General features: G+C 38.3%; 1 protein-coding gene and 1 long non-coding RNA gene across 3 annotated transcripts in view; one reads left to right on the forward strand and one right to left on the reverse strand.

Annotated features, from left to right (window-relative positions):
• The window catches only part of LOC129527929 (uncharacterized), a 34,724-nt gene extending 32,991 nt beyond the window's left edge, over positions 1-1,733 (forward strand). Inside the window, exon 3 of the long non-coding RNA XR_010131733.1 lies at positions 1,003-1,733. This is a non-coding gene — a long non-coding RNA (uncharacterized lncRNA). The remainder of the gene's footprint in view (positions 1-1,002) is intronic.
• Positions 1-24,979, reverse strand: part of JMY (junction mediating and regulatory protein, p53 cofactor) — an 88,709-nt gene that overhangs the window by 8,578 nt on the left and 55,152 nt on the right. Inside the window, exons 5-10 of one of the 2 annotated variants that reach the window (XM_031003463.3) lie at positions 17,097-17,262; positions 16,552-16,739; positions 12,145-12,231; positions 6,143-6,238; positions 3,802-4,396; positions 2,326-2,636 (exon numbers count right to left, since the gene is read on the reverse strand). In XM_031003463.3, coding sequence (XP_030859323.2) covers positions 2,329-2,636; positions 3,802-4,396; positions 6,143-6,238; positions 12,145-12,231; positions 16,552-16,739; positions 17,097-17,262 — 1,440 coding nt within the window. In that variant the 3' untranslated portion in view covers positions 2,326-2,328. The remainder of the gene's footprint in view (positions 1-2,325; positions 2,637-3,801; positions 4,397-6,142; positions 6,239-12,144; positions 12,232-16,551; positions 16,740-17,096; positions 17,263-24,979) is intronic. The other variant, XM_055366962.2, reaches the window with a different exon arrangement.

Consider the following 24,979-nt stretch of genomic DNA (forward strand, 5'->3'; position numbering starts at 1 on the left):
GAAAAAAAGCAGGATAATGCTACTACTGAATGTTGGCTGAATCATGGTGTATGTAATATTACCCTTTTTAAGTTATTGATTGATGCAGATGCTGATGGGGGGGTAGAGTGGAGAGGTACTACAGGAATATTTACCTAATGAACCCATACCCAAAGGAACAGGTGAAACTGCTTTCAGTAATATTTTACCTAATATAACTAATAGAATCTTTCAATATGTAATCAGTTGTTTAAAAACTGACATACATTACATTTTTATATTATGTCTTCAAAATCTAGATGTGTACTTGCATATACATTAGATCTACTCAGAATTCTTTTTTTTGGGCCAGGCATGGTGGCTCACACCTGTAATCCCAGCACTTTGGGAGGCTGAGGTGGGTAGATCATTTGAGGTCAGGAGTTCGAGACCAGCCTGGCCAAGATGGTGAAACCCTATCTCTACTAAAAATACAAAAAAAAAAAAAAAAAAAAAGAGCCGGGCATCATGGCAGTCGCCTGTAATCCCAGCTACTCAGGAGGCTGAGGCACGAGATTCACTTGAACCCAGGAGGTGGAGCTTGCAGTGAGCCGAGATCGTGTCACTGCACTCCACCCTGGGTGAGAGAGTGAAACCCTGTCAAAAAAAGATTTTTCTTTGTTGTTCTACTCAGAATTCTTAAGTCAAGGATAGAATGTCCATTTTTAATAAGCTCCCCAAGTTAATTCTTATGATCAAACATGTTTTAAGAATTATTATGCTAATCGGGGCAACCATAAGGAGACCTTATCTCTACAAAGAAATTAAAAAATTAGCCCGGCATAGTGGCATGTGTCTGGAGTCCCAGCTACTTGGGATGCTTGATCCCAGAAGGTTGAGGCTGCAGTGAGCCATGAACGTGCCACTGCACTCCAGCCTGAGCAACAGAGGGAGACTGTCTCTAAAATAAAAAAAGAAATTCAACAAAAATAATTCACAGGGCTAACACATGAATTAATTATTCCTTTACTTATTCCCTTCTAGGACTCAAGTCTTCCCTACTTTGGTGAATGTTTGAAGCCTAGAGAAACATATTCCATCAAGAAAGAAGAATAATTAATAGAACATGTTTGTATACTCTATAAATTTTATACAAATTACAACATTTCAGTTACCATCATTATAAATTTGATATACTGTTTAATTTATACCATGTTATCTTTAATGTTTCTATATATTTGGTGTAATCTGTGCCATATTACTCTAATTAGCTTATTAAAATGTAGTAGACTATAGCTCTCTATTATATTAGGAGAATGCTACATGTGTAACTAAAGAGAATCTTAATATGTACAGGAGTATTCATTAGATATGTAGATAATTTTTATATATTAATGATACCTGCAAATTTGTCTAAATAATACAGTAACTGTGACAATAAGTAGTTTTTTTCAAGGGTTTAGAAAGTTAAATAATCAGACAATGCAACAATTTTTCCAGAATGATATTAGAAAACTCCTCTGAGGTCAGCTAACATGACATCAAAATTCAGTGTGCATAACAGTTTGTTACTGAAATACTTTGTCAGAAAAGCCTTTTCATTAAAAAAAAAAAAAATTGACTGATTGATTTCTTTTTACAGACGGGGTATCGCTATATTGCCCAGGCCGGATTTGGACGCCTGGGCTCAAGAGATCCTCATGCCTCAACCTCTGAGTAACTGGGACTAGAGAAGCGAACCACTGAACCTGGAAAGCCTTTTTTTTTTTTTTTTTTTTTAAGACTGAGTCTCACTCTGTTGCCCAGGGCAGTGGCACAATCTCAGCTCACTGCAACCTCCGCCTCCTGGGTTCAAGTGATTCTCTTGCCTCAGCCTCTCGAGTAGCTGGGATTACAGATGCCTGCCACCATGCCCGGCTAATTTTTATATTTTTAGTAGAGAACAGGTTTCACCATGTTGGCCAGGCTAGTCTTGAACTCCTGACCTCAAATGATCTGCCTGCTTCAGCCTCCCAAAGTGCTAGGACTACAGGCGTGAGCCGCCGTGCCAGGCCCTTTTCTGTTTTTTTAGGGCAAGAATGAGACTGTCACTTTACTTGCAATTACAGCTGTATAGCGGAAATTTTTAATGAGGAGGACATTTTTAAAAATAGTATTTACACAGCAATAATCATTAAAAAGTTATCTTAAGTTTCTAGAAACTACAGAATTAAGTAAAACCTGAAGTTCATAAATTTGTGATCCATGCTAAAATTGGGTTATAAAACAAATGATATGCCTCAGGCTCAATAAAAAATACCCCAAACCTCATCATCCGATATAAAACCTGTATTACTGAATGCTACTAAAGACAATAAGGCCGTTTACTTGTTAGTTCTCCCAGTCTGTGCAAGGTAAAGCCTCCTCTTCGTCCTCTGACTCTGGGGATGCTTCTTTAATTCTTCTAAGAGCTTCATGGATGCTCCGTGTTAGAGGGTCTGTATCGGGTAGAAGTGTGAAGGATTCTCTCAAAACATCCTTCTGTACCTTCTTCAATTTTACCCCTTTCCTTATTTGTGCCAAGATATTATTACTATCATCTTCATCAGGAAAAGGAGGCAGAGTTCGCTGTTCAACCTTTTTCAGATGAAAACTACCACGCTTCAAGGAGGCTAGCACCTCATCCATGGGTGAGCTCACTTTGGAAAATGAAACAGAACAGTATTACAGTTAGGACTGCACTTAATTAGAATGAAACTGTATAACCTCTACTGTTCGCAACTGTGAAAGCACAGGACGCTGAAACACCATCTGCAAAATGGATCATGAAATGTGTGCAGAAGGTGATCAGAACACAAGGGATCCTAATTATCCTTCTTTTTAGAAAATCCCAAGACCCCATCCATGGTGGGTACTATTGGTATTCCTATCATTTCCTACATGAGAGAAGTGACCAGATTGGGAACTGGGAGGTGGTCTTAGTAGTATTATGGGTGTGATTCCCAAAGGATTTCCATATTGCAGTTGCTCCACCCAAATTCAGAGTGATTGGGTTACACATTTTATTTTTAAAAATTAATTTTTGTTTATTATGGAGACTGTACTTTTTTCATTTAGTTGTTTTACATGTGAAATCCTACTCAGATTACATCAAGAAATGTTTTATAGAATGGTCCTTCAGGTTAAAATGTAATATACAAGTAATATGTAACATTTATATAATGTTCTCCCCATGCAAAATGCAAATTCCTTAAAGGCAAAAGGCAAGGGTTATTCTCTGCTCTTTTTAGAAATAATTTTATTTGTGCTTGAATCTCTCATAACAAAAAAAAATTGGAAAAAAAATAGTAACCTTATTGAGGCACATCTGTCACATTGTAAGTTGAACAGATTACTCCCTGTTCTTCTTTGCTTCTTTATACAAATACACAAAAGTCCTCAACAAATGTATGAACAAATGTTACATGATCCTGCCAATGTCTTCCCTGTGGTGACAGTCCTTACCAGATATCTTACCCTTTCTGATATGAGTATTTTTTTTAAAATCTCAGGTTTAAAATCAAAACTTTTTCCCTAACACAAAAGGAGCCACCCATTATACATTACCAAACATGAATGTATCACTTTAGAAGATCTGTTTTTAAAACATGCCTAGCAGCCCAAGAAGGCATACATTTCTGTGTACTTTATGCATTTGTGGATGTGGGTTACTAAGAATTCTCCTCTAGTGTGACTTTGAAAACCTGTTTACTATCAAATAATGTCAAAAATAAAGTGTTTTAAGCTTTGCAACGTCAAAAAATATAGTTTTTTACTATACCTGATGTCATACAACAGATGGACCATGAAAATATGTTGACGTACCTCTCCTCCTCTGCAAACCTTCAGCAGTCTTTCTGAGCTTCTTCCGTGCACTGACCAGCTGGCTGCTGTCAAAGAGGTGTGCTGAGGGGGCACTGGCTGACTTTGGGATCCTCTTCTCATTCCCCTCCTTTCTAGGCAGATCTTTCTCCAGTGTCTCTGGGCCACTGTCCTTAGCAACAGGCAGAGGTGGTGGTGGTGGGGGAGGGGGAGGAGGTGGGGGAGGTGGTGGTGTTGGAGGAAGAGGGGGTGGGAGTGGATTTATGGTAACAGAACATGGTTCGAGGTTGTTATTCAAAAGTGGAAGAGATACAGCGGGAGGCAGTTCAGAGGTAACACCACTGAGAGGTAATGAGGTGGCTTCAAGTTGTGTTAATGAAGTATCTTCAAGTTGTACAAGGCTCTGGGGTTCTGTTGTCTGTGATGGCCCACGCTTGACTCTTCCTTCTCCCACCTCTTCAGTTTTCTCTTCTACCTGTAACACACTTGGTAGAGAGTCACAATGATCCTCTTGGAGAACAGGACTTGCTGCACCTTTTCTTCTTGCATGAGCTAGTCGTAATCTGGTTGATTTAAGTATGACTTGCCCAGGATACCTCTAAAATATCAAGTTATTGGAACTGGTTAAATGTTATTGAAACAATTTATGAGCACATGCCTATTTATTTTCTCCTTCAAATAAAAGATGTTATGTGGCCGGGTGTGGTGGCTCACTTTGGGAGGCCAGCACTTTGGGAGGCTGAGGCGGGTGGATCACCTGAGATCAGGAGTTTGAGACCAGCCTGGCGGACATGGTGAAACCCCGTCACTACTAAAAATACAAAAATTAGCTGGGTGTGGTGGCAGGCACCTGTAGTCCCAGCTACTCAGGAGGCTGAGGCAGGAGAATTGCTTGAACCCGGGAGGCGGAAGTTGCTGTGAGTCGAGATTGTGCCACCGCACTCCAGCCTGAGTGACACAGCGAGATTCCATCTCAAAAATGTTATGTTGGCTTATTGGTTATTTCACCCTTAAAGTTATACAGAAAATCCGAAAGTACCTAATAATAGCTTACAAACAATTATGAATTTATTATTTGCCTATCAAATCCACGATTAATTCAAATATTCAAAATTATGATTAAAAAAAGATTTTTAGTGAATAAAACTACTAAATGTATAAAACAAATAGCATGCAAAATGCAAAACATAAGTGATGTCAAATGTATAAATGCTACTGGTATGCAAAAAGTTTCCTATGTTTTCAAATGCACACACGAGAAAATTAAAATATTCTTTAACAGGTTACTTGGCATTTTTAAAAAGCTCCATCAACTATATATCCATTTTATGACAGAATGAAGAGAGAAATACATTTTTTTCAGTACTTACTGGTAGAACTCTTATATATATTTTACCATGGTTAAGACCTTTTTTTTGTTTGTTTTTGAGACAGGGTCTCACTCTGTTGCCCAGACTGGAGTGCAGTGGTATGATCACAGCTCACTGCAGCCATGACCTCCCTGGCTCAGGTAATCCTCCCACTTCAGCCACCCAAATGGCCGGAACCACAGGCATGTTCCACCATGCCAGGCTAATTTGTATAGAGACAGGGTTTCGCCATGTTACCCAGGCTGGTCTTGAACTCCCCGGCTCAAGCAATCCACCTGCCTCAGCCTCATAATGTGCTGGGATTACAGGCGTGAGCCACATTTACTTAATAACAAGGCTTTTCCCCTGCCTCACCTCCTTTTTTTCCACTGTAACACTTGTTCAAAAGCCTACTTCACCTACAAAGTGATCCTTCAGCATGCATAACTGAAGTAAGGCTCCAGAGTACGTTAAAAATGAGAACTGTGAGGCTTCAGCACAGTTCTGAGGAGATGTGTGGATACTGTGGTATCAGTGTGTGGTCACGGCTTACCCTGGCAAGAGAACTGCTGAAGCAGTTCTCAAATATGCTGCTCCCCTCCACCTCTAATTCTGCCAATGGTCATTTGATGTATTACCACCACAGGTTGATGTATGTGGAATAAATAACAAGTTGATGCTTGAGCTGGATAGTCAGTTGTGATTTAACTAATTTTTTAAACTCAAGAGGAATCTAGGTTTCCCAGAAGCCCTTATCATTCCTCTTATACTACTGAAGCTGTGGGTCAAAGGTCACAAGAATACTAAATTCGGAAAACCACCAGAGGAAATGGAGTCATGCCATTAAAACAATTTTAAAAAGGACTTCCATGGTTATAATAGTTTATAAATAAGGGAAAACCAAGTTTTTCCCACAAAGAAATCCTACAGGTATATATGTAGCTCTGTTATAAAAAAAAAAAGAAAAACAATAAATGGACCATTACTTTTAATACCTGTTTAAATGTTCGAAGTCTATCCAGTGTTCTCTGTCTCTCTTGGCTAACCCAGGCACTTTTTCTTTCTTCTTCATCATGTAATTTTTCTCTCTTCTGGTAAAAAATTAATAATAATTCCATTATGCTGTGTCCCAATTTTTATCATTAATAGGAAAAAAGATGAGAAGTTATCCTAATGTGGGCCAAAGGGGATGATTCATTGAACAAAATTTTTTTTGTTCATGAAACATGAAATATTTTTAATATTTCATGAAACATGAAATATGAAAGCATGAAACATGAAATATTTTTAATACACAGTTTTAGTGTAAAATACTTCTAGCTGCTATATTATGCTAACTTAAATGTAGATGACTTTAAAAAATAAAATCAGCAACCAGCCAGACACGGTGGCTCACACCTACAGTCCTAGCACTTTGGGAGGCTGAGGCGGGTGGATCACCTCAGGTCAGGGGTTCGAGACCAGCCAGGCCAACATGGTGAAACCCTATCTCTACCCAAAATACAAAAATTAGCCGGTCATGGTGATGCATGCCTGTAATCCCAGCTACTTGGGAGGCTGAGGCAGGAGAATCGCTTGAACCTGAGAGGTGGAGGTTGCAGTTAGCCGAGATAGTGCCACTGTACTCCAGCCTGGGCAACAGAGTGGGACTCTGTCTCAAAAAAACAAACGAACAAAAGCAATCAAATCAACAACCAATATAACCAGCAGTTAGAAAAATATTTTTCAAGCATTATCCATGAATTATCTGGTTTAGTATCACAGCTTATTTTTGGCAGTTATCTAAACAAACTTTTAATTTTCCCTATAGAGTTGAATCATCTAAAAGCTATATAATAAAATCTCATTTGGTAAAATTAATTTTAGTTAAATAAATGAAAAGGCTTTCTATATAGGTAAATGGGTTGTCTATTTTCTTGCTTTGTTTTAAAAAACTAGAGATACCTCCCAGAAGACCAGACCAGATAATTTCAAATGGAAATTAACTACCCTCTCTTCCATTGTTCTCCTGCCCTTTTCAGATCCAATCCCCCATTCTATTCTTCTATCATTTCTCTCCTCTTCCCCACCAGCTTTCCCTAAACAATATAATTTCTAATGAGAATTACTGTTGCATTTGCATTGGGTGATTATATCATAAACTCTAAGAAGAAAGTATGAGCAGGGAGATAAGGGTGGCAGGGAGACAACAGGAAACTGGAAAATAAAGCCAAGTGTGGTGGCTCATGCCTATAATCCCTGCACTTTGGGAGGCTGAGGCAGGAGGACTGCTTGAGGCCAGGAGTTGAAGACCAGCCTGAGCAACACAGTGAGACCCTATCTCTACCAGAAAAAAAAAAGGTGTGGTAGGCTAATTATTCTGAATAAAATGCAATCTAGTAATATACTACTAATTTACACAAAAGGACACAAAGATACACCACACATGAACACAATTCAAAAGGGCTCTTAGAGCCTGAAATAAGTTAGCATGTGCCCAAGACAAGCATACACCACCGCGCCCAGCTATTTTAAAAATTTTTTATAGAGACAGGGTCAGCCTGGTCTCGAACTCCTGGGCCCAAGTGATCCTCCTGCTTCAGCCTCCCAAAGGCTAGGATTACAGACAGGAGCCACCATGTATGTTTTCTTGAAGTGAAAGCCTGGAGTTTTGAGTGTGCTTACAAAAGAGTTCATTCTTTAATGGGGAAAACAGAATTCTCTTATCCAATTTGAGCTAATAACAATTTAAAATAGTAGTATTAATAAGTAATCCTCATATTTTGTTTTAGAGAGTTTACTATCAAATATGAAAATAAACTTCATCTTGCATATTTAATTCACAAGGATGTCCAGGGGAAACTGTTGCAATAATAAGGTTAACATCTAAGAATCTATATTTTAAACAATCCACCACGTAAGAGGTTCTGACACTGGTGGTTTAAAACTAGCATTGAAAAACAATGATCTATTTTGATCTAAGCTAACTTTCATTATGCTTTATCTGTATGTGTTAAAGATGACTAGTTATTTAATGGATTCATTCTCTGACAATTATATATTCCAACCAAGGTATTAGGCAAAATTCTAAGGCAGATGACATTTATCTTTGGGATTCCCTTAAGAATCAATTTCTTGGCCAGGAGTGGTGGCTCACACCTGTAATCCCAGCACTTTGGGAAGGCGAGGCAGGCAGATAACTCAAGGGCAGCAGTTTGAGACCAGCCTGGCCAACATGGTGAAACCCCGTCTACTAAAAATACAAAAATTAGCCAGGTGTGGTGGCATGTGCCTGTAATCCCAGCTACACGGGAGGCTGAGGCCGGAGAATGGCTCAAACCCAGGAGGTAGAGGTTGCAGTGAGCAGAGATGGCACCACTGCACTTCAGCCTGGGTAGAGTAAGACTCCATCTCAAAAAAAAAAAAAAAAGGAAAAGAAAAATAATCGATTTACTAATTTTTACTCCTGTTGCCCCCAAAAAATAGATCTGGGAAAAAGATCTGATACTCATTCATTCTAAAAAGTTAATTAGTTCTTCCCCTCCACCAAAATCTTATGTTTTATAAAAAGAAATACATTGGAAGTGTGGAACCTTCATAAGTAAACTGATAATGCAAGTACAAATGGTTATAGCAGGGAGCAACTTACCTCACTGTCATGCTGGTCCCCTGACTAACCTTATAAAGCAGTTTCTGACCCACAGAAACAGTAACAAAAAATAAAAGTACATTAATTAATCTATTTCTAGATTCTAGGAGAAAGGTAATCTTACAGTTTATGGGTAGTTTGGCTAATTTTATGTGGTTAAAGTGAAGAGTAAGGGGCAGCATTAGCTAAGAATGTGCCTTAAGGAGTAATGGAGACAAATTTAAGCCCTTTGGCCTTTAGTATGATGCTAAAGACAGAAAATTTTAGAAATGTCCAAATACAGAGATATGGTCATGTTGGCATTTCTGATATTTAAGTACAAATTACTGGTGTTAACTAATTTAAGACACATCTGAAAAGATGACTGTCAGGATAATATATATTGTGTGGGATGCGGCACAGCAATATGGGAGTAGAGAAGGTTTCTAATGTAACTTTATATAAAGTGAACTAATATTCTCAGCAAACTAGGAATAGAGGGGGAACTTCCTAATATTCTTAGCAAACTAGGAATAGAGGGGGAACTTCCTCTACTTGATAAAGAACATCTATCCCAAAACCTACAGGTAACATCACACTTACTGGTGAGAAACTAGAGCTTTCTTGCTAAGATCAGGAACAAGACAAAGATGTCCCCCTTACCACTCCTTTCAACATTATACTGAAGTGCTAGCTAATGCAATAAGAAAGAGAAATAAAAGCTATACAGAAATAAAACTGTCTGAAGACAGATGTAGAAAATCTGAAAGAAAACTGACAAAAAAATCTAGATTATAGATTATAAGAAAAAGCTTAATTAACAAAAGTCAATTGTTTTGTAATACACCAGCAATGAACAATTGGAGTTTTCAATTAAAAACATAATACTATTTATATTACCACCTCCCTGACAAAGAAGAGGAAGAAAGACTTAGGTATCTTAGGTATAAATCTTACAAAAGGTATACAAGATCTTTATGAGGAAAATTATAAAACTCTGACGAAAGAATCAAAGAATTAAATAGATGAAAAATATTCTTTGTTCATGGATAGGAATATTCAATATTAAGATGTTAGGTGTAGAAGGCGGTAGAGGCTAAAATAAAAATAATAATTAAAAAGCAAAAAAACTAAAAGAAGAAGTATTTTAAAATGAAAAAAACAAAAAAGATATTAGGTCATCCCTACTTGACTTATAAATTCAACACTGTCCCAATCAAAATCCCAGCAATTTTTTTGTGGCTACTGACAAGCTGATTCTAAAGCTTATATGGAGAGGCAAAAGACCTAGATGAACAAAACAAAATAGGACACCCAAAAATAGACTGAAGAGACAGAATCATTTGATCTTTGACAAAGGAACAAGACAATTCAATGGAGAAAGGACAGTCTTTTAAACAAATGGTGCTGGAACAACAGGAAGTCCACAAGCCTAAACTAGACACAAACCTTATACCCTTCACAAAAATTACCTCAAAATGGATCACAGACTTAAATATAAAACACAAAACTATAAAACTCCTAGAAGATAACATAGGAGCAAATCTAGCTGATTTGGAGACTGGCAATGACTTTTTAGATGCAACACCAAAGGAATGAACCATGATAGAAAGTGCTGGTAAATTGGACTTTGTTAAAACACTTCTCTTCTGCAACAGACACTGTCAAAAGAATGAGAAAACAAGCCACAGATCATGAGAAAATATTTGCAAAACAAAGGGACATATCTGATAAAGGAGTGTAAGCCAAAATATATGAAGAACTCCTAAAACTCAACAATAAGAAAATAAAAATCCAATTTAAAAAATGAGCAAAAAGGCTGGGCACGGTGGCTCATGCCTGTAATCCCAGCACATTTGGAGGCCAAGGAGGGCAGATCACTTGAGGTCAGGAGTTCAAGACCAGCTGGCCAACATGGTGAAACCCCATCTCTACTAAAAACAAAAATTAGCTGGGCGTGGTGATGCATGTCTGTAGTCCCAGCTACTCAGGAGGCTGAGACAGGAGAATTGCTTGAACCCAGGAGATGGACGTTGCAGTGAGCCGAGATCACACCACTGCACTCCAGCCTTGGTGACAGAATAAGACTCCAAAAAACAAAAGAGCAAAAGATCTGAACAGACACCTTACTAGAGATATATAGAGGGGCAAGTAGGCATTTGGACAGATGTGCTCTTTTGCTCTCTGTATATGTATCTATTTATCTATATATCTGCATTAAAGATTTGCAAATTAAAACAACAGTAAAAGCCAGGCACAGGAGTCCATGCCTGTAGTCCCAGGAGGTTAAAGCAGGAGGACTGCTTGAGCCCAGGAGTTTGCGGCTAACCTGGGCAACCTATCAAGACTCCATCTCTTAAACACACACACGCACCCACACACACCAAAAGATACCACTATACACCTGTCAGAATGGCTAAAATTCAAAAACGTAACAACAGCAAAATGCTAGAGAGGATGTGGGAAAACCTGAACTCTCACTCATTGCTGGTGGGAGTTCAAAATGGAACAGCCACTATGGAAGACAGTTTTGCAGTTTCTCACAAAACGAAATACACTCTTACCATACTCTCCAGCATTCATGCTCCTTGTTATTTACCCAAATTGGCTGAAATTTATGTGCACAAAAAGCCCTCCATGGGTGTTTATAGCAGCTTTATTAATTGCTGCCAAAGCTTAGAAGCAACCAAGATGTCCTTCAATAGGTGCATGGATAAACAAACTGAGACATCCACACAATGGAACATTATTTGGTGTTAAAATGAGCTATCAAGCCATGAAGACATGGAGCAACCTTAAATGCACGTTACTATGTTAAAGAGGCCAACTAAATAGGTTACATACTGTATCATTCCAACTATACATTGGTAAAGGCAAAACTATGAAGACTATAAAAAGATCAGTGTTTGCTAGGGGCTTGGGGAGAGAGAGGGATGAGTAGCGGAACAAAGGGATTTTTGGAGCAGTGAAATTATTCCATATGATACTATAATAGCAGATTCATGTCATTATACACTGTCAAAACCAACAGAACACAAAACACCAAGAAAGAACCCCAACATAAGCAACAGATTTTGGGGAATGGTGATGTTCAATGTTTCACTGATTTTAACAAATATTCCACTCTGGGGGATGTTGACAGTGGAAAGGCTATCAAGTGTGGGGACAGGAGTATAAGAGATGTTGATGGTAGGGGAGGCTACGTGTGCAGGTTGAGGGTATAGGAACTCTGTACTCTCCAATCAATTCTGCCTAAAAACTGCTCATTATATAAACTGAACTAATGTTAACATGCAGTTATAAGTTTTTTTATCATTCTCTACAGATTTTATCCACTCTAAAACATGCAAAAAATAAAGTTTTGTTCAAAATCTTCGAATCCAAACTTACTAGTTGTACTGTGTGATGGGTTCTATATTCATCTTCAATCCGAGTGCGCTGTTGGATTTTTTCATTGTGTTTCGCAATACATATTTCCTGTAAATACATAAAATGTGTTTTAATACAAGTGAAACTTGAAAGACCCTGAACACCACACCAAGGTTAAATTTTGATCTTAACATATACCACCTACAGAACAAAGTATCACATTGACCACCTCTTGTTTCTTATTTGGACGACTGAAGCTGTAAAAGCCAAGTAATCAGGATCTTACAAAAAGACTCCTCTATTAAACTATTAACTTCTATAGACCTCCTGGTTTCTCTTTTTTGAAGGAGGAGGGATGGGGCAAGGTGGACTGAAGGGGGTTGTCCTGAAAGGTCTCTTTCAGATCTGAAGTCTGCATCCAGAAGATTCCACATCTCATTATACTTTTTCTGAGAGACGGGGGTCTCACTATGTTGCCCAGACTGGTCTTGAACTCCTGGCCTCAAGTAATCCCCCTGGCTCAGCCTCCTGAGTTACTGGGATTACAGGCATGAGTCATGGCACCTGGCTTCATTATGCTCTTTAAACATGTCTGGGCAAAAAAGAATATGAAAGTATTTACTTATATAAAATATGTATTGTTAAGCTCTCTCTGACAAATAAAGACCATGAATTTTTTGTCCAGACTGGCTTAAACAATATGGGATCTGAATCTTTTGGTCACAGACATAAGAGCTGCAAGAGACCTGGAAGACTAGAAAGTCAAAATTATCAAAATTATTTAGAAACTATGAAAAAAAAGCATATATTTTCCAATCACAATATAAAACAGGATTTTTGCAATAACTGTGAGATATGCACTACTTTATAAAATTATGCACTATATTCTGGTAACTTTTTACCAGTACCAAGCTAAATCTTCATTTACCCTGTGTCCTTTCCTAAGGAAACTATTTGGAGAAGTTTTCCAGATAAAAGGGTTAGTCTCCAACATTCCAAAGCTATATACTAAAATGATCACTTTTTTTTTTTTGAGATGGAGTCTCACTGTTGCCCAGGCTGGAGTGTGGTGGCATGATCTCTGGCTTACTGCAACCTCCGCCTCCCAGGTTCAAGAGATTCTCCCATCTCAGCCTCCCAAGCAGCTGGGACTACAGGTGCATGCCATCACGCCTGGCTAATTTTTTTGTATTTTTAGTAGAGACGGGGTTTCACCATGTTGGCCAGATTGGTTGAACTCCTGACCTCAAGTGATCTGCCCACCTTGACCTCCCAAAGTGCTGGGATTACAGGTGTGAGCCACCATGCCCAGCCTAAAATGATCACTCTTTCAATTAGAGAAAGTCAAATAATAACCTTTGAAGTCAGTAAACTATTTTAAAGCAAAATGTCATTTTTTACTTCATGTTCTTTACCCACTCTGGTTCACTCTATTGCCTATCAAGAATCTATCCAGTGCAATGGGGAAAAACAAAGGGCGTGTTAGATAATGTCATGACTTGGTGATACAGTAACTCAGGTCTCTGAGTGTCTAGGACAGAATCCTACCCCTGCTCCATATTAGCTGCTTTTCCTTAGGTGATTTATGTCACTACCAGAAGTGTTGGTTCCCTTGCTTATAAATGAGGACACAGGTCCACAATCCCTTATCTAGAACAGAGGTCAGACATGTTTTGAAATTCAAAGTTTTTTGATAATTTAGAGAATGGTGTTAAGTTGTATATACCATATATATCCTAATAAGCAAGATCTAAAACCATATCCCATAATAAGCAGTAATAGTTAAATGAATTGTCAAAATGAGAATAAGATAATAAATAACTTCATGTTAGCTCAGGTCTGGTTTTGCCACCAAATGAAGTATGAAAATGATTCTAATTTTCTGAGCTCTCTGGATTTCATTTGACTACTGGGAGAATTAAAGAAGACAAAAAACAAAGAAAATTGTTATTTTTGTTACTCTTCTTGAAATGTTTAATCACAAAGCATTGACTTCACTCAGCCTGGGCAACATAGTGAGCCCCTGTCTCTATAAAAAAATAAATAAAATGTTTTAAAAATCACCTGCTCAGTATGTTGTTCTGAGACCATCTCATACACTCTTATAAGACCCAGGTGCCCAACTGTCTTAACTGTCTCACAGCCATCTCTACCTGGATGCCCAAGACCTCTTATATGCAAGTCTAAAACTCAGCTTATCACCTCCCACCCATATGTGCTCTTCCTCTGGGTTTTCCATCTTGGTTGGTGACATCACCATCTACCTCAATGCCCAATCCAGAAACCAGAGGGCTGATAGAGAATGGCTCTTCCTCCCTCCTTCACCACATCACTAAATCCTACTAACTTTTTCTGCAAAGTGTCAGATCTAGACAGTTCAAGATTTGTCCATCTCTTACCCTGCACAGGCACTCACTTACTTCATAGTCTTAACCTCTCAACCTTATTGAGGTGGAGGATAATGACACCTTCCAATCAGAACCTTTCCATCTCTTCTCCCTCTAACCTATTTTTCATGCTGCCTTATCTTGCTAAAATGTGAATCTGTTCATATTACCCCTTTGCTTAACTTATACTACAGACAAAGCTCAGGCTTGTTAATGTGGTATGTAAAATTTCCCATAACTTGGTCCCCGCCCTGAAGCATGTCTTACAATGTAGACTGCTCTGACAAACCATGCTGTTTTCTGCTTCAGTGTCTTTGCTAAAAACTATTCTGTCCTGCTTGTAATTACCCCAACACCATCAATCTGGCCAATTTCTATTCAGATGTTAAAAGCCAGTACAAGTGTCATCTCTTCAGAGAAGCCTTTCCTCACTCCCTGCTCTTGCTGTTTTTGGCCGGCAGAACACTCATCTGTTCACCTGGTTTGCCTTCTCTAAAAGACTGGGAGGAGCAGGGACTATGCCTTGCTCATCTTTGTATCCTAAGTCTAACAATGTGCCTAGCATACTGGTGAATTAAAATGAAATCAGACTTTCAATTAAGTCTGAATTGCATAGCATTTTCAAAAACTTGCAGGTTTGCAAATTCCGAGTCTCAAAAGTACTGCATTATACACCTAAAAGTAATATATAAAATACTCCTAATATTCCTCAAAAATGTGCTCTTCTGAAATCTTATTTACTTTTCATTCTCCCCTAAAACTGTTCTATAGGACCTGCTGAAATCACTGCAATGTTTTTTTTTTTTTTTTTTTTTTTTTTTGAGACAGAGTTTCACTCTTGTTGTCCAGGCTGGAGTGCAATGGCGCCATCTTGGCTCACTGCAACCTCCATCTTCCAGGTTCAAGCGATTCTCCTGCCTCAGCCTCCCGAGTAGCTGGGATTACAAGCACGTGCCACCATGCCTGGCTAATTTTTTGTATTTTTAGTAGAGACAGGGTTTCACCATGTTGGCTGGTCTCGAACTCCTGACCTCAGGTGATCCACCCACTTCAGCCTCCCAAAGTGCTGGGATTACAGGCATGAGCCACCGCGCCCAGCCTGCAATGTTTACCTGGTTGGTGCAGATTGGAACGTGAAATGAAGCTCACAACCAGGGCTGACACAGCAGTGGGTTTCTATTACCACTGTCACAGGGAAATAGCAAAGGCACATAATTATGTGAAAGCCAGGGCTCTGGATGGCAAGGTAACTGTTCTGTTGATGGACAATGTGATAGAAGGTCCTGGGTTCTTGACTTACTGTGGATACATGCCTGCCTGAGTTTCTTTAATGTGCAAGAGCTATCTATTTCAAAAAGCAAAGGTATTGATTTTCTGTGGAATGAGGAAGTGGTAGCCTTGGAATGTGGTGAAGAGCAGGAAGGTGGGTTCTCAGAGAACATGACATACTTTTATAATACTTAAGCTTAAAGCAAATCAGTACCACATAGTCATCAGTTTGGTCTAGGTTGGAGAGCTAGTTCCAGATTCCAACTCTACACTTACAGTGACTAGAAACAGCTCCACGATAGTTAACATCTGGACTAGAGTGCAAAACATTTTTTAAGACACAGGAAGAATCACATTTCCACAAAATGAGTCATTCCAAATATCAAGACTCAAACATTTTGAAATGTAATCAAAGTTAAATAAAGAAATAACAATCTATAAAATTCTTTAAGGTCAGAATCAGGGCTTGTAAAAAACATCGCTGGGCCTCCTTAAATAAAAAGGGAGCCAGGAATCACATTATCAGGGATCCTGTGGTCGAGCCCTTTAGCAGAGTCACCATTAGTGTTTCTAGAGGTAAAGAGAACATCACTATTGGCTGTTCCAATGTGTTTAAGAGGGCAATTCTCAGAGCACTATAAACGCATTGAGCACTGATAAGAGATAGTGCTTACTTAGTTTTAAAACATAAGCAAGTTTTAAGGACAAAACAGATGAGATTAGTAGGTACGGATAAAAGACTAAGTAATGAACAAAAGCAATATTTAAATACCTTTTTATTTCTGAGGTAGGATTTCTTGGCAGAAACCCGTCCACGTCTTGCTTCCAGCTGGCGTGCTTTCTGCTGAAGTTTCTGCAGCTCTTCTCTCTGTAAGTACGCAGATGCTGCCATCTCTTCCTTCTCCAGCATGGCCTCCATGCTTTCGTAAGTGTCATAGTACACCACTTCATCTCTTTTTTCTGTTACAGAACAGCAAAAAAGAGTAGTGGTAAAGAATATGGGCTAGGGTTTGGACAGAACAAGGTTCTAATCTCATTACTGGCTCTGTAACCTCAGGCAAAGCCATTATCTCTTAAGCTTCTTTGTAAGTGGTGATTATTATTTAATACACCTCATAGAATGAATGTATGCAAAGTGTTTAGCAGTATCTGGCAAACAGTAAGTGCTCAATAAATGCTAGAAATCACCCCCCCACACTCTATCCCTACAGAAAACAATTTTTGAAACGTCTTAACAGAAGAAACATACCTAGTCCATAAGTATTTTCTCATGTATTCAATCTTTGGTGAACTTATGTGGTTAAATGCACGCCATACCTGATATAAGTCTTTTGATGCTTTCTAGTTGCGCCGTCAATAGTAACTCTTCACACTTCAAGATTTCAAACTGTACTTCATACAACTGAAGTTGCAGGTCATAATAGTCAGCTTCTAACTGATCCAATCGTGCTATGGCTTCTGTACCACCCCGCAAACTCTGCATCTGCATTGAAAATACAAATTAAAAAATTTCTAGCTGGTGGGGACAAGAAAATTGAGCTAGTATTAAAAATTAATACTAATCAGATAGCATAAACCTATTAAGTAATTGCTCTCAGAAAGAAACTTGTAGGCATGGAATCTAGACTTTAAAAAATATATATATATAAAACAGTAATAATCAAGTCATATTATATGGTGGAAGTAGGCAAACATGGTAAAAATAAGGTTTTAATGTTTATGTTATACTTATGCATATTTATGGTAATAATATATGTATCATCTGGATATAAATGCTTTCCCTCTCAAAAGTGGATGCTAAGTTATGTAGTTGTTCTTTTCACAGAGATATATGAAAATGATGGGGCCATTCTCAGATATTTACAAGAATGGTAAAAGCTGGTTAATGCCACATATCTGGGGTTTTGCTTTGTTCCATGGTCACAGACTGGCTAGGTTCTGGGATCTGCTGACTGTAGAGTGAGGTGAGAATATGTGACTGGAACAGCAGAAGACAACTGCTTTAGATGGAAATCCTTGCAATCCGTAAGGTGTCACTTTAGGTAAATGTAATCAATGCCCTAGGCTGAACTTAAAGTGAGATCCAGAAATTTCTGGGCATGGCTCATAAAGTGAAGGATGGTCTTCTGTGAGGTTTGCTTGGTTGGTCAGTTCGCAGTACTGGAGTGGGAAAATTTTTGCCAGGAATGAAGGAAACCACCAAGGGGAAAGTGTACTTTAGATAACTAGTTCCTAACCCTACTATTTCTATGGCTTTCTATTTGGCTGTACAGAAAAAGGCAGATAAAAGAAGCCAAAGGAATGGCTTTTCAAGAGTCAGTGAGATGTGAAGGACAAGCATAGTTCTCTAGAGTGAGACAGTAAGCATTCTTCTAAGAACATAGCACCACTGCTTTGGTAGTTTAAAGGTTCATGCTTAGAAGCTCCAGGAAAGCCCCGATACAGGCATCAGTGTGCCCTCAGAGCCAAAGGAGAAATAGTGAGGAGCCCTGGATTCAAGTGGCTTCCCAAGGAGTGACCTTCAAAGGAGGAGATGAGAGGAACAAAAGGGAAAATTATTAAGAGTATTGTTTACGAGCTCATGTGAGACATCACTGGGGTCCCAGAATACCAAAGAAATACTTGACTGGCTGTCAGGGACAACCCACAGGGAAAAAGACAGTGAATTCTTATTTTCCTAAATGATCCCTTTTGTCTGGCGAGGTTGGTAAAACCTGTCAGCACATAAAAAGAATACGTTTTAAAGAAAATTCCAGCTTTTGCTTTACAGTCTAGATATCTACACAGTCTTACCCAATAATTAGAATATTTTTCCTTAAAATATAATTTCAAATCCCTTTCACAAGAATTTTGAACTGAAAAGCAATGGTTAGGCTCCAGTCTAAATGTGCAGTGGTAAAAATTTAAAAATAACCAGGTGAATTAAATACAGTGGTACTTTGTTTTATGAATATTTTATAAACGGATACTTAATAGATTATCTAAGTGTAAGACTGTGAGTGATCCCCCTGTGTTAGGAAATATTTTATGGGTGACAAAAAACATATATAACCCCAAAGTGGGTTTAATTATAGCAGCTAGGGAGGGGAATGTGAACAATATGAACTGTTGTTTTTGTCCTAAGTCATAAAATAAGAACCAAGGAATAATGTCTGCCCTGAGACTCGTGGACTCGCCACTTTAGATGATAAACATCCCTTTTCATACTCTCTTGGGGCTCTTGCCCAGCTCTGCAAACACAGCTGTAGGATATACATTGTTCCAATATCTGCACCCACACTCTCTATTACCACAGCATACAAACAGGTAAGATATCTAATGTTAGAAGGCTTTATTCTCAAGTGGGGAATCGTTAAGTTAAAACCTTAGTGTAAACCAGTCTAAAAACCTTAATCTAAGATTACTTTCCAGTGATATTGTTCAGATCCAGGCTGTGAGTTCATTTTCACTACTCTGGTTCTACCCAACTAAGTGACCATTTTCTGCTACGTTCATGATGCTCTGCTAAGTTCTTCCCCTAGCACTCTGTACGTTTCTCTCTCCTGCCCAATCTCTCAGCTAAGGAAAAAGGTTGAAAGTCCCCCAGTGACATGCCTTTACACTGTCAGCTTTCTCAACCACAAAGAGAACAGTGCTCTGACTGCAGCCCAGAGCCAGGGTACTTTAAAAGCACTTGAGAAGCACAGTGCTACCAGGACACACTCAATATCAAAAATCAAACTGAGAAAGGAAGTAGGTATTCTCTTACAAGCAGTGACCTGACCCTCAGTTTTTTGGTTCGGTGAGTTCTATCTAGACCAAGAGTCCAGACGTGGATTTGCCAAGGGCTGTGGTCTAAAGATAACCAAAACCTCATCAGAGGCAGACAAGCAGTGAAGGAGTCTGTTAAATCCCAACCTCTGAAAGGACAAACAATAGGTCAGTGGTGGACTTTGGGAAAAGCTAAAGGGTTGTAGAACCAGAACATACAGGACTTTTATGAGATCAGCAAAGGAGAAAAGGATGCTATGACTCAGAGAAATCTGTGAGGGCAAAATAATACTCTGAGGTCTATCTAATCTTCAACGTGGAGGCAAAATCCTTAGTATAAGGCATGAAGAGGTATGGAGCGGGCACCCTGCTCCAAATTTCCTCCCTGTTTTAACATCTGAAATTTCCAGACTGAGTTTTCCTGTCCTCAGCTGACAGCCACAGAACTAAAAGAAACAGAATCCAGGGTGAAAAGAGAACTAATTCCAGATAATGGAGCAGTGCAGGGAAGTTGGGTGCCACAATGGGGTGTCTTTTTTATACCTGAGAGCAGTGCTTCCCTGGGCAAGAAGAAAGAAGCCCTGAAAGTAGTTTAAATACTCAAAGGAAAAATTGGCCACCTTAAAATTTAACTTAGCTCAACTTTTACTCTCCTAAACATACTTCAAGTATCAGGATACCAGTACCCCAAACCAAATTGTAACCTCCCAATGTGATCCAGGTAATGACCAGCAAAGTTTCAGCTAGACTCAATTCTCCTGATTCCTACAAGAGTGCTCTTTCCACTAGAAAAAATTAGGGATTACCAGCCCAAAAAGACGGAAAAATATCAAAGTGTTATTGTTATTGTTTTACAGCAAATCTAGTAAGGGGGATGAAGTACCAATTCATGTCCATACATCCATGTAAGTACAACATACCCTGCTGACTCATCATTCTCACCATGTGTAATAATGATAAAGTAGTTTTCATGTATACCTATTTTGACTGTACTTTATCATGAAACCAGATGGCACTGTTTGCAAACTATGCAAATGAATTATGCCCTTGTTCTGCCTTTTACCCTACTGTGCTAGAAAATTCCAATGACATTAGAGGAACTATTAAAAGAGCTACCTGTGGACTGAAACATTCATTCAAAAAATACTCACTGAGCATCCACCACTGTTTGAGTTACAGAAAATATGCAGTCAACAAGAAATGAAATGAGGATTCGAAAATAAGTCATAGCTGGGCATAGTGGCATGTGCCTGTAATCCTAGTGACTTAGGAGGCTGAGACAGTAGGGACTCTGAGTCCCAGGAGTTTGAGCTTGTGGTGAGCTATGATTGTGCCACTGCACTCCAGCATCGGTGACAGGGCAAGGCTATATCTTTTTTTTAAAGGGTCATAAAAACCTTGGACAGCATAAGGCGAATGACGTTAAGGGCAAGTTTTCAACCAAAACTAGCCCTATTATGTAGAAAGAATGAACATGAGAATTAGTAACAGACAAGCCTGAGTATAAATACAGGTTTCACCAGTAACAACTGCACAAATATGGGTAACACAAGGTGACAGAATTATCTGAATTCCACATGTCAGAAATCCTGGAAAATGGAAAATTCCCATAATTTAATGTCAAACCAAATCTCACAATCCATTTGTGGAAAAATGTGATCTGAATTTTTCATAAACTATTTTTAATCCTTAGTTATTCCATTTAATGTGACCATGTGTTTCATTAGTGGACTAATAACACTTGTCTGAAGTTATATGCTCTATCTTACCTTTCTAAAATCTAAAAAAAACCTGGGATTCTGAAATATATCTGTCTTCAGGGAATTCAGATAATGGTTTTGGGCTTATAGCATAAAAGGTTATGTTTGAGAATTTAACAAGATAATATACATAAAGCACTAAGGACAGGGACTAAAACATTTTAAACTTTAACTGCTGCCAAAACAGAATTCATATGGTGAAAACAGAATTTAATATAAACTAAGGCCTTTAGAGTGGAACCTACCTTTTTGTATTTAGACTCTTTGAAATATATAGTGTGCACCTATGGAATAATCTACTTATTAACAAATAAAATGAAAACTAAAAACCAATCTCCTTGCCTGGAAAAGGACCTCAAAAACCCCACCTCAGCTCAGACTCAGGCTGTGTCTACCACATCACAGCTTCTTACTATTGGAAGTTTCTGGCAAGGCCCATACAAAATGTCACATCACCTAGTCAACAGCATGCTTTGTGAACCCTGAAATGTTGGTTGAGGCAAGTAAACATCTTAAGCATGGAAATTATGTATCTTTTTCTTCTCTGTATTCCCTTCTGGGATACTGGCACAAAACATAACATACAATTATAGTAATAATCACTAATATTTATCCAGGTCTTACTCTATGTCAAGTGCTATAGCAAACGCTTTATATGCATTAACTCATGAAATCATAACATCCCAGAAGGTATATAATATTTACATTTCAAAGACAGGTTAAGGAACTCACTGAAGCTTTCCTAAAGAGTTAAGTTTGCAGAACTGAGATCTATAGAGGTGCTATGTTCAGTAAGGTAGCCACAAGCCACATGTGGTTATTTAAATTTAATTTAAAATGCTGTTCCTCTGTTGCATAAGCCTCATTTCAAAAGCTCATTAGCCACATATGGCTGAAAACTACCCTACTGGAGAGGGTAAACATAGAACATTTCCATGATTACAGGGCGTTCTGCTAGACAGCACTGTCCAAATCCTAAGCTCATATCCACCATGGTATGTAATCAATGCTCAATAAATACTTGACGAATTAAAACTGAAAGAGGGGAATATAACCTTAGTTAATCATAATTTAGCTACATGCTTGTAGGAGAAAGACAAAAATAAGTAGCTAATCTTCAAGACTAGTATGTATTCATATTCTATTAGATTATGTATGTTCAGAGAAATTATCAAGGAATTATAAATTGATGGGGAATTGTTAAAATCCTCTGCCAGGGAAAGAAAGCACACTGATATACCTTTTTTTTTTTTTTTGAGACAGAGTTTCACTCTTGTCGCACAGGCTTGAGTGCAGTGGCATCATCTTGACTCGCTGCAACCTGTGCCTCCTGAGTTCAAGCTATTCTCCTGCTTCAGCCTCCCGAGTAGCTGGGATTATAGGTGCTCACCACCACATCTGGCTAATTTTTGGTATTTTTAGTGGAGACAGAATTTCGTCATCTTGGCCAGGCTGGTCTCGAACTCCTGACCTCAGATGATCCGCCCGTCTTGGCCTCCCAAAGTGATAGGATTACAGGCATAAGCCACTGCACCTGGCCCTGATACACTTTTTAAAGACTTTCAGCCACACGAATTGGAATCTAAAGGGTTTTCTGGTTAATCCCGGTTAACCACAAAATAGAAGTCTACAATTTAATCCAGATGTTTCATGATTTGCTTCATGATGGCTTCATTTCATTTCATTTCATTTCATTTCATTTTTCATTTCAGACGGAGTCTCACTCTGTCGCCCAGGCTGTTGGAGTGCAGTGGCACAATCTCGGCTCACTGCAGCCTCTGCCTCCCAGGTTCAAGCGATTCTCCTGCCTCAGCCTCCAGAGTAGCTGGGACTACAGGAGCACGCCACCCACCTGGCTAATTTTTTGTATTTTTAGTAGAGACAGGGTTTTGCCATATTGGTCAGGCTGGTCTCGAACTCCTGACCTCAGGTGATCTACCCACCTCAGCCTCCCAAAGTGCTGAGATTACAGGCGTGAGCCACCATGCCCAACCTCATGATGGCATTTTAATTTTATCATCATCTATTTCAATTAATAACTATATAGAAAATCTCCTTATTTCAACATTAATCCTTATTTTAATAACACTTCTAGCATATACTCTTACTCCTAATCCTGTGTGGTTGTATGTATTTTAATCTTGTCCAATAGTTTAAAACAAAAAATGTAAGCTATATCTGATAACCTGGATTAACAATATAGAACTGAAAATAAAGACTTACTTGCATGGTCAGATTATGCTATTATTTCCAAATCTAGATGGGGAGTATACTATTGAAAGAGTAGAATAAAGTAGCTACAACTAGTTAAACTCACAAAGGATTCTTTCACAGGTATTGGGCTAAAAACACAGTATTTTCAGCAGTTTTGATAAGGAAAGCAGAACATGGGCAGTCATTCTGAAATAAGAGGCTCAGATATAGATGATTTGAGAACCTACTAAAATTGTGTGCAAAATTGCATATATATGTACATTACTCTGAGTACAGGGTTCTCATATTCTTAAAGGGGCAAGAATGACCTAAAAGGGATAAGAATGATTATAATTAAGACTCAGCGCCAGACGCAGTGGCTCACATCTATAATCTCAGAACTTTGGGAGTCCATGACATGAGAGGTCTCTTGAGGCCATGAGTTAGAGAACAGCCTAGGCAACACAGCAAGACTGTCTCTATTTTAACTAACTAAATTAATTAAAAAAAAAAAATTTAAAAAAAGTTAAAAAGTTAAAGGGCGTATAAATTAAAAGGAACAGTATCAACTCCTAAGAGCAGTTAATTCTTTCAAGTCGAACAGAATTTTGCCTGCTTAGGTAATATTTAATATTTCAGTGTTAATTCAGAACATTTATTTCAAGTACGGTATTACGCTTGTGGCAAATATTCTGAAATACTTTACATTTAATTTTTAAATTAAATTTAAATTAAAAACGCTTTCATTTTTAGGGTTGTCTTAATTTTGTCACATCAAGAAGAACTTTGTTGGACTTAAGTTTAAAAGTTCTAGAATTTAAGACAACTCCAGAGAGCCAGTAACATGAGGGGAACAAGCTAATTAGAAAAGGATATTATAGTAGAAATGCCTCAGGGGAACATGAGATGGGGATGAAATCCATGCACAGCGATTCTGAATATAAAGTGTGAACAATTTCCCGGATAAGCCAAGTTCCAATTTTACCTTCTAATAACCAGCAAAAAAAAAATAAGGGGGAAATGAAATAATGATAAAAATCCATCAACAAAAAGATTTCTAGATCACAGGTATGATACCTTATAGATTACTTCATATACTATTTTTTAAACAAGTGTATATGAGCATAAGCACTTCAAAAATGTCAATGAGAACCATCTTGCTGTACAACCTAAGCCAAAAAAATACATATTTTACATAATGCTGTATTCTTATAACTAAAGCAGAGATGATGATTTGTTCTTCTCTAGCAACTAAAATGTGCTACTTTAATAAATATGTACTCAGTGTTTTCAAGCCAATGAGGGCAACCCACAAAATGGGTATGAATATTTATAACTAAGTCAATAGTAAAAAAGGATAGACAGTGACTGTAGCGGGTACAGAGGAGGTGGGAGATGGGGGAGACCAGTGTGTTCCAGTAGGAATAAAATGGGAAGTTCCAAAATGTAATGGTATAAAAGCATTATATAATCAATCCTAACAAAATGCCACTGCCT

This window comes from Gorilla gorilla, chromosome 19 (assembly GCF_029281585.2).
Source record: "Gorilla gorilla gorilla isolate KB3781 chromosome 19, NHGRI_mGorGor1-v2.1_pri, whole genome shotgun sequence".
NCBI lineage: Eukaryota > Metazoa > Chordata > Mammalia > Primates > Hominidae > Gorilla > Gorilla gorilla.